The sequence below is a fragment of the Phocoena sinus genome, chromosome 9, assembly GCF_008692025.1.
Source record: "Phocoena sinus isolate mPhoSin1 chromosome 9, mPhoSin1.pri, whole genome shotgun sequence".
Lineage (NCBI taxonomy): Eukaryota > Metazoa > Chordata > Mammalia > Artiodactyla > Phocoenidae > Phocoena > Phocoena sinus.
In genome coordinates, this window is record NC_045771.1 from 25,409,169 (window position 1) to 25,425,473 (window position 16,305).

Sequence of the window (16,305 nt, forward strand, 5' to 3'; positions counted from 1 at the left end):
AATGCCGCGGAGCGGCTGGGCCCGTGAGTCATGGCCGCTGAGCCTGCGCGTCCAGAGCCTGTGCTCCACAACGGGAGAGGCCACAACAGTGAGAGGCCCGCGTACCGCCAAAAGAAAAAAAAAAATCACACACTATATGGTCTTTGTGACTGACTTCTTTCACTTAGCATATTTTCAAGGTTCATCTATTTTATAGCATATAATAGTACTTCATTTCTTTTTAATATTTGGTTGAATAGATAAAGCACATTTTGTTTATGCACATTTGGGTTGTTTCTGCTTTTTTGCTCTAATGAGTAATGATGCTATGAACTTTCATGTACAAATTTTTGTGAGAACATACGTCTCCAGTTTTCTTAGATTAAAATTGCTTAGGAGTGGAATTGCTAGGTCATATGCCAATTCTGTGCTTAACTTTTTAAGAAAGTGCCAAACCATTGTCCAAAATAACTGCACCATTTTACATTGCCACCAACAACGTAGAGGGTTTTACTTTCTCCACATCTTCAGTAACACTTGATACTGTCTGTATTTTTTATTATGACCATTCTAGCGGGTACTATGGTTTTGATTTGCATTTCTCTTATGACTAATGACGTTAGACATCTTTTCATGTGCATATTGACTACTCATATGTCTTTTTTTGAGAAATGTCTCTTCATTTGCTTATTTTTAATTGGATTGTATGTCTTTTTAACAGTTTAATTCTAAGAGTTTTAAAAAATAAAATCTGGATATAAGCTCCTTATCAGATATATGGCATGAAAATATTTTTGTCCACTCTGTGGGTTGTCTTTTCACTCTCCTAATGGCATCTTTTGAATCACAAAAGTAATACTGATGAAGTCTAATTTATTTATTTTTATTTTGTTGCTTATTCTTTTGGTGTCATGTCTTGTCCCAGCACCATTGTTGAAAAGACTATTTTTTCTCCATTGAATTTTCTTGTCATCACTGTCAAAAATCAATTGGCCATACATATAAGAGGTTATTTCTGGGCTCTCAATTTTATTTCAGTAATTAGTCTATCTTTATGTCAGTATCATGCTGCTTGATTACTACAGCTTTGTAGTAAGTTTTAAAATCAGGAAGTGTGAATCTTCCAACTTCACTCTTCACTTTTAAGGTCATTTTGTCTATTCTGGGTCCCTTATACTCCCATATGAATTTTAGGATCAACTTGTCGATTTCTGCAAAGAAGCCAGATAAGATTTTAATAGGGATTATGTTGAATCTGTTGATTAGTTTTGTATTTCCATCTTGGCAATGTTAAATCTTTTGATCCATGAACTTGGGATTTCTTTTCATTTATTCATTTCTTTAACTTTCTTGAAATGATATCTTGTAGTTTTTTTTGGTTTTTTTTTTTTTTGCGGTATGCAGGCCTCTCATTGCTGTGGCCTCTCCCATTGCGGAGCACAGTCTCCAGACGCGCAGGCTCCGGACGCGAAGGCTCAGCGGCCATGGCTCACGGGCCCAGCCGCTCCGCGGCATGTGGGATCTTCCCGGACCGGGGCACGAACCCGTGTCCCCTGCATCGGCAGGTGGACTCTCAACCACTGTGCCACCAGGGAAGCCCTATTTTGTAGTTTTTAGTTAAAAAATCTCTTGCACTTTTCTTGTTAAGTTTATTCCTAAGTATTTTATTTTTGAAACTATTGTAAATGAAATTTTAAATTGTATTTTTAAATAAGAGTAGTCTTTGCATTTTTAAAGGTTATGTAGATCTGTAATATCATATAAAACTAGGACTTCAATCTGAGAATCATCTCACACATACTTTCTTTTCAAAGGACACTAAACCTACTTACCACTTTGAACAGAAGTAGAAAGCTTTGCATGACCCAAAGGAAAGGATGAATATTATTGAAGCAATATATATCTATATACAAACATATTTATATATATGAATGTGTATACTAATATATTGAGAAACTGTATTTTGAGTTGCATTATCAAATCAATTGTGCAACATGTAGTCATTCATACGTGAATCGTATGATTCACAAAATATACCAAATTTTGACATTTTAAATACTCAGGCTAATTAAGTGCACTTGTTAAAACTATTGACTATATGGAAATTAACGAGTAAACCTTTGAAAAGATGCCCAGTTTCACTGGAAATGCTTGCATGTACAATCTGCTGTTGCATAAGTCAGATGAAGCGTTGGGTTTTTGAATACTGCAGTGGCAAACTAGTCACCAAAATGATTATAATACTATGCTTATTTATATAGCAAGATGAAAAGAGCTAGTTAAGGGTGGTATGACTAGATATCAATTATCTTTAAATGTTATATTTAAAATTTTCCCACATGTATAGTAATCATAACATTGAACATACCACTTAACATGTGGGAAAAACACTGTAATAGAGGTATTAAATTGAGCGAGAATTTTGTAGTGAATACTGGAAATGATTAATTATAGTGGGGCATTTAATTGGGAAATATTCTTGTAGTCCTTTTTTTTTTCAGGAGTTATTAAAACTACACAGAAGAAAATTACTCTATAAAAAATAATGTCTTTAATTTATGAAGCATTACTCTAGGTTGATTGGTCTGGGAAGATTAAAGATGAAAAAATGTAAGCACATTCACTCAGAAAGTTTTGGTTTTGTGGTTGCTGGTATATTTGTCTGCAGTAATAGTAGAATTTGACAGCAGAAGCCAGTTGATGGCTCACATTCTATGAAATGTACTGGATTGGAGCCTACAGGATGAATCACTATTGGTGAACATTGTCAAGGCAGGAATGGGCTATGGTTTTATCCCTAGAAGGTCTATCTATATAACTATCATCCATTTGTTAGAACACATATTTTAGACAGAAAACATCCTAATATCAGAATAATGCCAAAGGAGAGGAAGACACATGTTTTAAATGTATGGATATGGCTTCTCTTTTTACGCATTATGAAAGATGGTATTCTTTGTTAATATAGCAAAGCAAGAGAGCTGAATGATATTTGTTGATGCTTTGTAGCACAGTTGTGAAAAATAGGAAGTTTAATGTACTCTCAAGTGGTAGTATTTTTTTTTTTTTGCGTTACGTGGGCCTCTCACTGTCGTGACCTCTCCCGTTGCGGAGCACAGGCTCCGGATGCGCAGGCTCAGCGGCCATGGCTCACGGGCCCAGCCGCTCCGCGGCATGCGGGATCTTCCCAGACAGGGGCACGAACCCGTGTCCCCTGCATCGGCAGGCGGACTCTCAACCACTGCACCACCAGGGAAGCCCGAGTAGTAGTATTTTTAATTTAGCAACATATCCAAAATAAATTATGTGTCTCAAATACTAATGTATTTATAAGATCCTGACTCAAGTGTTCACTACTTGTTCTTCCTTGGGGTGGATATTGGTTGGTTCCCAGACTTCAACTATGACATCAAAACACAGTACAGTTATACATAAATAGATTCCTTGATGAAAATGTAGTCATGTATGTTTAACATGTTTACTGAAACATACATAAATTTTCTCCATTATATCAAGAAATGTAACACATATGGCTTGACTATACTGTTTTTACTAAAGAAAATTTACAACTGTTAAAAAATTGTGATATTTTTCATTATCTTATAACTTTAATTTTTATTTATGAAAAACATTTTTCCACTAGTTCAGTATTCAGGAAACTGATCAAGAAAATGTAGTACTTAGCTTATAAATGATGAATATTTATCCTCCGTAATGAGGCCTATCAGATTTGGATATATTTCTTTGTTAATAAGTCTTATTTCCTTATAGAAAATAAAGTGTATTGAGAATTAAAAAAATTAGACATGTGGGTAGACAAGCTGATCTTTAAGGTCTCTACCAAACTTGAAGTTTAATGTTTCTGAGATTTTTTTTTTTTTTTTTTTTTTTTTGCGGTATGCGGGCCTCTCCCTGTTGTGGCCTCTCCCATTGCGGAGCACAGGCTCCGGACGCGCAGGCTCAGCGGCCATGGCTCACGGGCCCAGCCGCTCCGCGGCATGTGGGATCTTCCCGAACCGGGGCACGAACCCGTGTCCCCTGCATCGGCAGGCAGACTCTCAACCACTGCGCCAGCAGGGAAGCCCTGACTTTTTTTTTTTTAACGGTAACATTATAAATCTATAGAAGCCCCAAACAAAATGCAATTTTGGTTTTACAATAACTAGCTTTGAAACATAACCTTCACAGAAAGTATTTTATTATCTTATATAAGAATCCATTAGGGTATAAAATCAATATTTTAGCCACTCAAGTGGAGCATTTCATTTTTCTCAATATTTTTGAGAGAAGCCACTTTCAATTTAACTTTTTTTTCTTACCTAATGGAACCTTATACATAAATAAAATAACTTTTCTAAATCATTAAAACCTAATAGAAAATTAACAGGGTTATGATAGATTGCTTTTCCTTTGTGGTGAAGAGACAAGGTAGAGCTAATAGTCTTGGGTGCCCTTAGGACACATGAAGTACCATCTACTTTCTCAAGGGAGGATATTTGAAATTAAACATGCATGAATTATCTACTCCACCTGGGGGAGATCTGATAGCCCTCAGCAAGTGTTGAACTTCGAGGCTACAATTCTCTGCCCTCCACTATTCGCCCCACATTCAAGAAAGGAAAGCATCCTTTAGCAATAGATCTATTTATGAGAACAATCTCAGTCACATAGTTCCCAAAAGGGAGGCAACCTTAAGAGTGATGATAGAATATTGCTGACACTAGACACTTTGGGGCATGTTTTTGGTATAAGATAGTCGCCACTACCTTCTCAGTTGATTCTCAGTAGACTACTATACTGGTGGTGGTCACAGAATGGGTAAGTAAGCTTAATTTGAGCTGCATTAGTTTCCTATTGCTGTGTAACAAATAACTCCATATTTAGCAGCTTACGACAATAAAACACTTATCATCTCACACAGTTCCTGTAGATTGGACATTCAGAAGCAGCTCAGCTGGGTTGTTCTGGCTCAGGGTCTCGCATGAGGTTGCGGTCAAGGTGTCAGCTGGGGCTGCAGTCATCTAAAGGCTTGACTGGAGCCAGACGATTCACTGTCTAGGTGGCTCCCTCACATGCATGGCAAGCGGGTGCTGACTGTGGGCAAGAAGCCTCAGTTCCTTTCCATAGGGCTGCTTGAGAACTCTCATGACAGTCTGGTTCTCTCGCAGGAGTGAGCAGTCCAAGAGAGACCAAGGCACAGGCTCAAGTGTCATTTATGACCTAGCCTCAGAAACCACATGCAGTCATTTCTGGAATATATTATTGTTTACATAATTCAGCCCTATTTAAAGTGGGAGAGGACTCCATGAGTGCATGGTTCCAGGAGGTAAAGTTATTGGGGGCCATCTTGGAGCCAGACTATCACAGCAAATGGTAATTTTTCTTTTGGGCTTTTATAGAGCTGGTCTTGGGAAAATAAGTTTTTTGTTTTGTTTATTTTTTAAAAAAACATTCCTTTAGCTCTCCTCTCTGTGCCTCTTTGAGCTATACTTTATTTCTAGAAGCCAAGTTGACTCCTTCTTCCTCAGGGGTGCCCTTCCTGTCCTTCCTTGCTCACAAATTCAATAAATATTTGACGACAAATTGTGTGTCAATCACTGTTTGTTCACATCAGTGAACAAAATCCTTCCATTCATAGAGCTTACCTTTTATATAGTAGTAGCTTTTCATAACGAGTTGTCTCCTATGATCCATAATTTCTGGTTTGTCCTGTTAGCATTCTGTGGGATCTGATGCTATTTCCAGGTGATAGTGTCAGAACTGATTTGACTTGTAGGATACCCAGCTGGTGTCCAAGGATTGCTTGGTGGTATGGGAAACCCCACTTCCCTTGCCCCCTCACGTTGGAATTGGGTCCAGAACCTTTAGTAAACAAATTTAAGGAAAGAGGTCAATGATTGGCAAAATTCCCTTAAAATAACAAGTTTGTTTTAATAGAGGTATTCTGTGATCTAATTCAAAAGAGTACGATGGAACTTTTAAGGCCCCGAAGCAGAGAGAGATCTCAGCAGGGGAACTCGCTCATTTGTGCCCATTTCACTGCTTTAAGCCTACTTTTGTTCAATGGAAAACATAACCATCAAGCTATCTCACTCAGCACGGTCTTTTCCACAATGTGAAAATGTAAGAGTGGGGGAATAAGTGAATTTTAAGCTTAAACAGGCAAAAACATTAATATGAGAAGTGTCAGAGATTAAAGTAGCTAATTTTGCCATTTCCTTTCAAAATTGACACAGTGAGATTTGCATTTCCCCAGATACGGTGGAAAGACTTGGATCACCATTTCTATGTGTGTTTATAGCCTAGCCAGTGTTTCAGGGATTCTGGCATTTATATCTGAGCTTAGCTCTAACACGTTTTTCCATGGGACTTATTTTTTTTTCTGTTTTAAAACTGTTTGGGCCAATAAATCTTTCTCCAAATGTCAGATTGGTCAACACCAAGGAGGTAAATGGAACGTAATGACACTCATCAAGTTGATGATGGGAATGATTTATTGGACCCAATCATTTAGCACTTTCATAAAGTCAATATTAGGGAAAGAAACTCTGGGCTCTTATTATGGTAAACTGTACTGTCAGCATTCAGTGACTTATTACAAACCTGTGGCTAGGATTAGGATATTATAAATGGGGGACAAATGGAAGGCTCATTAATATTTTATACCCACAGGTGGAAGACATGCAGTGGGCCAATAGAGAACACACTCACCCGGCGTCTGTCTGCAGCCTGCCCTGTAAGCCCGGGGAGAGGAAGAAAACAGTGAAAGGAGTTCCTTGCTGCTGGCACTGCGAGCGCTGTGAAGGTTACAACTACCAGGTGGATGAGCTCTCCTGTGAACTCTGCCCTTTGGATCAGAGACCAAACATCAACCGCACAGGCTGTCAGCTCATCCCCATCATCAAACTGGAGTGGCATTCCCCCTGGGCTGTGGTGCCTGTGTTCGTTGCCATTTTGGGAATCATCGCCACCACCTTTGTGATCGTGACCTTTGTCCGCTATAACGACACACCTATTGTGAGGGCTTCGGGACGCGAACTTAGTTACGTGCTCCTAACGGGGATTTTTCTCTGTTATTCAATCACCTTTTTAATGATTGCAGCACCAGATACAATCATCTGCTCCTTCCGACGGATCTTCCTAGGACTCGGCATGTGTTTCAGCTATGCAGCCCTTCTTACCAAAACAAACCGAATCCACCGAATATTCGAGCAGGGGAAGAAATCTGTCACAGCACCCAAGTTTATCAGTCCAGCATCCCAGCTGGTGATCACCTTCAGCCTGATCTCCATCCAGCTTCTGGGAGTGTGTGTCTGGTTTGTTGTGGACCCACCGCACATCATCATTGACTATGGAGAACAGCGGACTCTAGACCCGGAGAACGCCAGGGGAGTGCTCAAGTGTGACATCTCTGATCTCTCGCTCATTTGTTCACTAGGGTACAGTATCCTCTTGATGGTAACTTGTACTGTTTATGCCATTAAAACAAGAGGAGTTCCAGAGACTTTCAATGAAGCCAAACCTATTGGATTTACCATGTATACCACCTGCATCATTTGGTTAGCTTTCATCCCCATCTTTTTTGGTACAGCCCAGTCAGCAGAAAAGGTAAGTGGCAAGAAATGCATTGCCAACCCTTTTCCTGGATTTAACTTCTTCCTTTAGGATGCTTTCCCTTCTTTCTTTTTGGTTCACTTATATTCTCTCAAGAAGCTTCAGTATTTTATATATATATTCAAGGTCACTTTGCTCTGAATATGTGTTGACTAAGGCTGATTTTCCATGAAAAACACTTTAATGTGTCCTCCTTGGCAAGGTGGAAGATTGACAGAGCTCACATCACTTTCTGGGTCCCTTTTCCCAGTTCTGTTATCGACTAACATAACTGTTGTTTTCCAAACGTTAAAAGAGGAAGGGAGAAAGGGCAGACATGATTCACAGGGCTGAGCTATTCCAGAGGTTTCTCAGTGCGTGACAAATGCCTCCTTTGCTGGTTCTAATGTTACGCTCAGAAAAAGCTATTCCTTAATAGCTATTCCTTAATAATTATGATGGTTTTAGTCACAGAAGCAAACTGCAACAGCAAAAACTAAGTGGCTTAATTCAATCTGAACCGTCGTACTATTTCTCTTTAGCTCCCATTCTTATTATTTTTCCATATGTGGAGGATGGTGGTGAGGGATGAAAGAAGAAGCAATGGGCGATTATATAATGCAGTTTATATTTTTTTAGAAGTTGAAGATCAACTGAATTTCCTGAAATAATTTTCTTTTGTTACTAATCTTCCATTAACTTCACCACACCAAACACTGCATGTAAAGAACATCTGTGTGTGAAAGGAAATACATGCTGAACTGGATGTATGTGCTTCTGTGTATAGAAAAGCAGAGAACTAACGTTAACCATGACTCTCAAGGTTTGGGTGGTGTGATGGAGACAACCAGTTTGAAAAACAAAGGCAAATGCTACCATTCTAAAGGGACAGCTCTTCAGCCCTAATGTGCATATGAGGAAGTTCTTCTCTCAGAGAAGAAGAACTTATTCCATCCTCCATCATCAGAAGTTGTGAGGAAGTCAAAACATCCGGGGAGGGGGGAATTATATTCCCTAGGTTCTACCATTCCAAGTAAGGTCCCACATGACTCTTAAAATGCCAACTAATTCAGAGGAAAAAATACTCAACAAGGGCATGGAGAGCTCGTTAGTATAAGCATTCATCCCTTACTCGATCAGTGTGGTCTTCAACTTTGAAAGCCAAAAACGTACTTCAGCAAACCTGCTGCTGAATAGAGCAAACTTGCCATGGGTTCCAGACCTGTGACCTTTCTTGACTTGAATGGCCTGATGAAAGTCCACGAATATTTTACGTAGGACCATGCTCGTGGCGGGAAAATAAAGTTAAGACAGTTTGGGACATGAAACTTAACCACTAGAAAACATTATATCTTGACATACACAGATGGGAATTTATTAGGATCAAACTTGTAAATTTAACATAGGAAGGGATGTGTCGCTCAAAGTTTATTAGCTCTGTTTTGACATGGTTAGTTGGACTAGTCAGGGAAAAATGTTGTTTTTTCAGTGTCTAGAAATGTCCACATTATGTGAATTATTGATAACATCAACCTAACTGGTACTTGTATTTGTGTTTGAACCTAGAACTGTCTTTTTTAACATATTGTTTTATCTAGAGAGGGCCATAGGAAGTTTATTTCGTTTTCTTGTAGACAACAAATATTTAACCAAACAAAATCTCCTGAGTTCTGATATCTAACTCCCTTTTCTTTTGTTTTCTCTTCCTTTACATTTTATAAAAGACAGTCTACTCTTACTTTTCATGTTGTGACGTCAAGGATCTGGGGGAGCAAATATAAATGCTAATAAGATGTTATTTCTATTCAGGGAACTCTTTCAGTGACTCAATTTTTAGAAGAAATTTTTAGAATAAATAAAATCGTGGTCCTACATCAAGCTATTGGGCACCTTCATAGTAATGCAAACATGCATTATAGTAAGTTTTTTTTAAGGTAACTGAAAAAAAAAACAAATGACCATTGTCTCTCAGATAAGAACTCTGCAGCTGTCCCCTGAGGAGCAGTGATGGAGACAGTAAGAGTTTCAGGATGAAATGGACACATGAATAAGCCAGGGCTGGAGGCTGCCCAGTGCTGGGCCTGTGGGAGCTGTACATCCATCTGAAAACCTGGAGTGTATGTACATACTTATCGGTGTGGATCTATCAATGCCTCCAGAGAGATGACTGAATGCTAGCCAGAATTCTTTTTTCTTTTTTAGCTTTGTGCAATCAAAGTAAGTCAGAGAAACACACTGTAAGACAGATTTATAAAATATGTTAATTGGAATTTATTTGTATTCATGATATGATTGAATGTGGAAATGAGTGAAGAAATCAAGAAGGAACACTAATTCTAGGAATTTTCAGAACATTGGAAAGTGCTCAAATTATGTAGTTAGGCTTGGAGTTGCTGAATTTAGACAAGCTTTGCATCAAGAGCTATTATTTGATAAGTAGCTAAGATTTGCTACTGAAGTATTTTGTGTAATACACTTATGTGTCATCCTAACACTTCACGTTAAAATTTTCTTCCTGCTATTCTCTGTCAAAGTATCTTTAATTACTCAAAACAATACACAGAATGTTTGAGGGTGTTTATTTTTTCATGTTGCTAAAATTATTGACACAGATATTAAAAGTGAATACAACTTGTATATCTCTAAAGGCAGGCTTTCTCTAAGTTTTATTGACTTTGGAGGACCGAAGAGCTGGTCAGTTCTACATTCTCCTTTACAATGCTCAGCCAGTTAACCCCACGTTATCAGCTTGAAGTGTGTGCAACAGTCAGGAGGCACACACACAGCCATTAATTCAGCAGATCCTTATTGAGCATTGTGTCCAGCATTGTGCTAATTACTGAACCATGTCAGTCAGTATCCCCGAGCCTTCCTTGTACAAAGGCGCAGCCTGTCTCCCAGCTGATGCTTCCTGATGCCTGTCATCACCAGCAAGTGCCAGGTTCCAGGGCGGGAGAAGATCAGGCTCAAGGGCAGGGGGAGATGGTGAGGAGTCAGATGTGAGACGAGAAAGCGAAGCAAAGAACTGTGCGTCCTGTAACTATGCATCAGTGACATAGAATTTATAACACGGAAGAGCAAAATTTCTTCCAGTATGCATTTAATTATGTTTCATGGAGTCATGTCTACAGGAAAAAAACCCATCTAGCCACACAGGTCTCTTTGAAATTACAAGAGAAGTAGGAATAAAAAGTAAAATTAGTTGAATAATTTAGACAGATGTCTTAGAAAACCTCTGAGTAAAATCAAGTTATAAAGGGACATTTGTAGCACTCATGAGGACAGACAACTCTCCAAAGTATGTCTCCATCCAATGATAAAACACCACTTAATTTTCCCACATTCTTTTTTTTCCGATTTCAAAATCAAGATGAATCATGTTTTTTCCTATAGATTTTAATGACATCATTTATTAGCTTTATATCTACTACGGCATTTTACTAAATCATAGTTTAAATGCACTTTCTTTTTTCCTATAAAAAGGTGGTGTGAAGGAAGGGCAGACACACTGCGGCACAGACAGGGTCCAACTCAAACTTTCATAATTGGCTTGAAAAGACAAAAAATTAAAATATAATTAATGTAATAGTCAGGAATAGAATCCTCAGGGATGGTTAGGGGCTGTTAGGATGGCAGAAATCTCTTAAATACGTATCTTACCATCTCTAATTGGGTTCGTAAAGTCTAGATAATCAGACAAAGGTTATGACACTGCCAAGCTCCAAGGAGCACAGTGCTTCAACCAGAGCATAGGATGGAAACAAAACAAAACACCCTCAAAACGGCAAAGAAAATAAAACTCCCAACTGTCAAGCACCCCATATGTCCCAAACCAGCCTTTCTTCTTTCACCTTCCAGATAAGTCGTGTAGCCTCAATTTAGTAGCTTAAATAAAAAACCTGGAGTTATCTTAGACCCCTCCCTATACTCACACTCAGCTCCTCTCACCTTCAAATGTCATCCTTTATCAGTTCATGGAGGGTAAGCCATGTTTGTCTGATATATATCTGAATGAATGCATCTCTTAACATAGAGACTTTCATGTAATACATTCTCAATAAATACTTATTGAATGAGTAAATAGAGTCCCTTGCACAATAATGACATACTATAATAATAAAAATGCTTATTATTTAAGTTAGAATATGGCATAATGGTAACCTTATATAGTCATCATATTGTGATCCCCATTGCAACTTTTTTTTTTCTGAAAAATAAGTTTTCTCCTTTGAATGATGGGCCAAATACATTTCTTTTTAAAAATTTTGTCAGTATCACTTATTCTGATATAGGACTGCTAAATATTTAAGGAGAAATATGAAAAGGAATTCTAATAGCTATCCTTAGTTCTGTCTAAAATACACAAAACACAAAGGAGAATTGATGCTGTTTTCCAGGTGCTTTGCCATGTCAAAAGTATCTCCCTTATTCTTTTACTCTGTCATTATAAGGCGAATGAGTGGAGTAAGGAAGAGCATAAGCTCTGGAGTGGGAGGATGTGGGTTCAAATCCTGCAGCTCTGCTAAACTAGCTGAGAAAATTCAGTTAAGAGGCTAAATTTGTGCAGATAGAAATACATTTCCTGGGGAATGCAAACTCAGATATAAAGCAGCATAAAGCATTTGCCTGCCATCTGTGCCCAGCCCTATTCACAAACTAAAGCAGACTTGAGTTCATACCATCTAGGAAAGGGCAGGAAGATGATTGACTTAAAAAATCCTCTCGTCTCATTATGGTGTATTTTTGTATGAATAGATACCTCATGGTAGTTTTGCTGAGAGTTATATGCTATGAGTCATGAGGCGTGTTTAGCACATAATAGGCAATCAATAGATACTGTCTGTTATTACAATTAGGCTGTGTTTCACGCGGGCAGGGATCTTATTTTATTTTGCTCACCATCATCTCCTTGACACCTAGCATAAAACCGTGCCCAGAATGGGTTCTCCAAAAATATTTGTTTAATGATTGAATGCATTTAAAATTATCCAGATAATTGCATCAGTTTCTCCAGCTGTCTGTGGAGCATCCCAACCAGACATGTTTTCGCAAACACAGGGGCTTGCCTGAGGGTAGAGCACACAAGATTACAAAAGTTAAAGATGGAGACAAGAATCTGAAGGACTAGGTAGAAAGAGAAGAGAGTGTTGTTCCTGAGGCAGTAATGTAACTGCCTCCATATATTTAGCAGAAAATACTAGAGGAGAGGAAAGTGTCATCAGAAAGCAGTTGCTGAAATACTTGGGTTAAAATTGAAAAGTTGAATAACTCTAACAAGAGTTGTGAGAGGTAGTTCTGAAAACAATAATAAAATCCCTGCTTTAAGGAATAGTCCAGATGAGAAAAGAACAGCCTGAAAACCTGTGGTAAGAGTGTCAATATAACCTAGATAGCAATGGAAGTAATTTTCAGAAGAGATCAGACCAACCATAACTGTCTCCTAACTTTTCTCCATTTCTGTGGAAAGGAGGGAAATGGAAACAATGATCAGTAACCATCTTGTGTGTCTGTAATTGTTGTAAACCTTATAGCGTTTTCTTTCCTTGTTCACTTACAGTCATTTGAAGCTGATTCCTTTAAAGGAACCTCAGGTTACAGAACTATTTCAGGTATTATGGTGGATTGTGTCCAGGCAAGATTAATCATACCAGCCTGTTACAATCAACTCTGGAAGGAAAAACCAAATAAAAAAAGGAAAAAGAAAAAAAAAAAACTGGAAAAGAAAACATTTATAGGATCTCATTTATGCACTCGGTAAAAGTGATATGTTTGTGAAGGTATAGAAGAAAAAAATGAAATTAAGGAGATTCTAGGGCACAGTGTAGGCAAATCTGTTAAGTAGCTCTTCTAGAGAAGGCTGCCTTAGCCAGGCTTATTAACTTTTTTCCCTTTGTGCTACATATTACTGCTGCAGAATATTACCAACTTACACATTTAGGGCAACCCTTTGAGGGGATGCCTATCTGACTGGACAGCACAAAGAAATATTTGCTCCATGAACCTTGCTTAGATTCCATGATCCCACTTTTTTGGGGCTCAGATGAAGCTGTGTGGCCTGGGGATACTTAATTGAAACATTTGGTGAGATTGTGGTATTTGCACATTTCTCTCTCTCTCTTTAATTGAAATTGAATTTACAAAGGATTTGAATTTTCTATACCCAAGTTACAATAATTTAATCAATTAGACAGTTTAGATAGTCAACCTGGGAATTTAGTCCTAGAGTTCACATATCTCACTAAAATGGTTTGGCCTTCTTAATATCTTTGAAATGCTGTAGAACTAGATTTGATTAAGACCAAAATGTGAATATCTTCCGAGACATAGTGACCATGACTTTATTTCAAAATGCTTAGCAGGAATACCATACAAATAGACTTATTTTTTTTTCTATATAGGCAGAACTTGAATGACATCCCAGACTGTTCATAGTACAGAACACAGTGACTAATTTACTTATGTAACTTCAAATTGCATTTTCCATGATTCAGTAGCTGCTTATATCTCATGGAGCACACAGGGTGCCAGGAAGAGCAGATTGCAAGCAAATAGTTCCTTTTGGCTGTAACCATATATACATTTTTTGGGTTGGGAAATATTTTTTTAAATCTCTAAATACAGTATCACATGGATTAGTACCACCCATCCTAAAGTGTAGATAAATATTTAACCAAATATTAGTATAAATTCCAGGCTATTTAAAATGAGTGCAAAGCAGATTTATTTGCATCATTAAAAGAAATATAAAGAATACTTAGTCTGTCTTCTGGTTCAAGATATGGGCTGGCACAAACATATATATCGATTGCCTCTAAGGTGGTAATGAAACGAAAAGAAGAAGGAAAGAAAAGGAAAAGAAAATAAGGGAAGAAAAGGGGGATGGGAGAGGGAGAGAAAGGGAGGGAGGGAGGGAGAGAGACAGAGAGAGAGGGTCATTATAGGCACAGCTCGGAGATATTGCGGGTTTGGTTCCAGAACCCCACGATGAAGCAAATAACATAACGCGAGTCACAGAGATATTTTTGGTTTCCCAGTGTGAATAAAATTTATGTTTATACTACACTGTAGTCTGTTAACTGTGCAATAGCATTGTATCTAAAAGAATGTACATTATTTAATTTAAAATACTTTATTGCTAAAAAAATGCTATCGTCTGGAGCCTTCAGAGAATCATATCTTTTGTCTGGCAGAAGGTCTTGTCTTGATTTTCATTGCTCCTGGCTGAGCAGGGTGATGGCTGCTGAAGGTCGGGGTGGGGCTGTGGAAATTTCTTAAAATAAGAAAGCCCTGAAGTTTGCCTCATTGATTCACTCTTCCTTTCAATGCTGTTTGATAGCTTTTTAACTCGGGGTAGAACTTATTTCAAAATCAGAGTCAATCTTCTCAAACCCTGCTGCTGCTTTATCAATTAAATTTATGCAGTATTCTAAATCTTTTGTTGTCATTTCAAAAATCTTCATAGCATCTTCACCAGGAGTAGATTTCATCTCAAGAAACCACTTTCTTTGCTCATCCATAAGAAGCAACTCCTTGGCCATTAAAGTTTTAACACAGGATTGTAGCAATTCATTCATCTCTTCAGGCTCCACTTCTAATTTGACTGCTCTTGCCATTTCCACCACATCTTCAGTTACTGCCTCCACTGCAGTCTTGAACTCGCATCCCAAGTCATCCATGAGAGTTGGAATCCACTTCTTCCACACTCCTGTTAATGCTGATATTTTGACCTATTCCCATGAATCAGGACTGTTCTCAATGGCATCTGGAATGGTGAATCCTTTTCAGAAGGTTTTCAATTTACTTTTTCCAGATCCATCAGAGGAATCATTATCTATGGCAGCTATAGCCTTATGAAATATATTTCTTAAATAATAAGACTTGAAAGTCGAAATTACTCCATGATTCATGGGCTGCAGAATGGATGTTGTGTTAGCAGGTAAGAAAATAACATTAATCTCCTTGTACATCTCCATCAGCGCTCTTGGGTGACCAGGTTTATAGTCAATGAGCAGTAATATTTTGAAAGGAATTTTTTTTTCTGAGCAGTAGGCGTCAACAGTCAGCTTAAGATATTCAGTAAGCCAAGTTGTAAACAGGTTTTCTGTCACCCAGGCTCCGTTGTTCCACTTACAGAGCACGGCTTCAGAGTAGATTTAGCATCATTCTTAAGGGCCCTAGGGTTTTTAGAATGGTAAGCGAGCACTGGCTTCAACTTAAAGTCAACAGCTGCATTAGTCCCTGACAAGAGATTCAGTCTGTGCTTTGAAGCTTTGAAGCCAGGCATTGACTTCTCTTCTGTAGCTATGAAAAGTCCGAGATGGCATCTTCTTCCAATATTCTCCTTAAACCTCATGAGCCAACCTCTGCTAGCTTCAAACTTCCCTTCTGCAGCCTCCTAACCTCTCTCAGCATTAATAGAATATAAGAGAGTTAGGGTCTCACTCTGGGTTAGGCCTTGGCTTCAGGGAATGTTGTGGCTGGTTAGATCTTTTATGGGGACCACGAAAACTTTCTCCATATCAACAGTTAGGCTGTTTAACTTTCTTATCATTTGTGTATTCACTAGAGTAGCACTTTTAATTTCTTTCAAGAACTTTGCTTTTGCATTCACAACTTGGCTAATTGTTTGGCACAAGAGATCTAGCTTTTGGTCCCTCTTGGCTTTCGACATGGCATCCTCACTCAGCTTAATCATTTCTAGCTTTTGATTTAAAGTGAGAGACTTGCAACTCT

The 16,305-nt window shown here is 38.3% G+C and overlaps 1 protein-coding gene across 5 annotated transcripts in view; it reads left to right on the forward strand.

Annotated features, from left to right (window-relative positions):
- Positions 1 to 16,305, forward strand: part of GRM8 (glutamate metabotropic receptor 8) — a 767,368-nt gene that overhangs the window by 665,027 nt on the left and 86,036 nt on the right. For all 5 annotated transcript variants that reach the window (XM_032644030.1, XM_032644028.1, XM_032644033.1 and 2 more), the window contains one exon: positions 6,652 to 7,587. In XM_032644030.1, the coding sequence (XP_032499921.1) occupies positions 6,652 to 7,587 (936 nt within the window). The remainder of the gene's footprint in view (positions 1 to 6,651; positions 7,588 to 16,305) is intronic.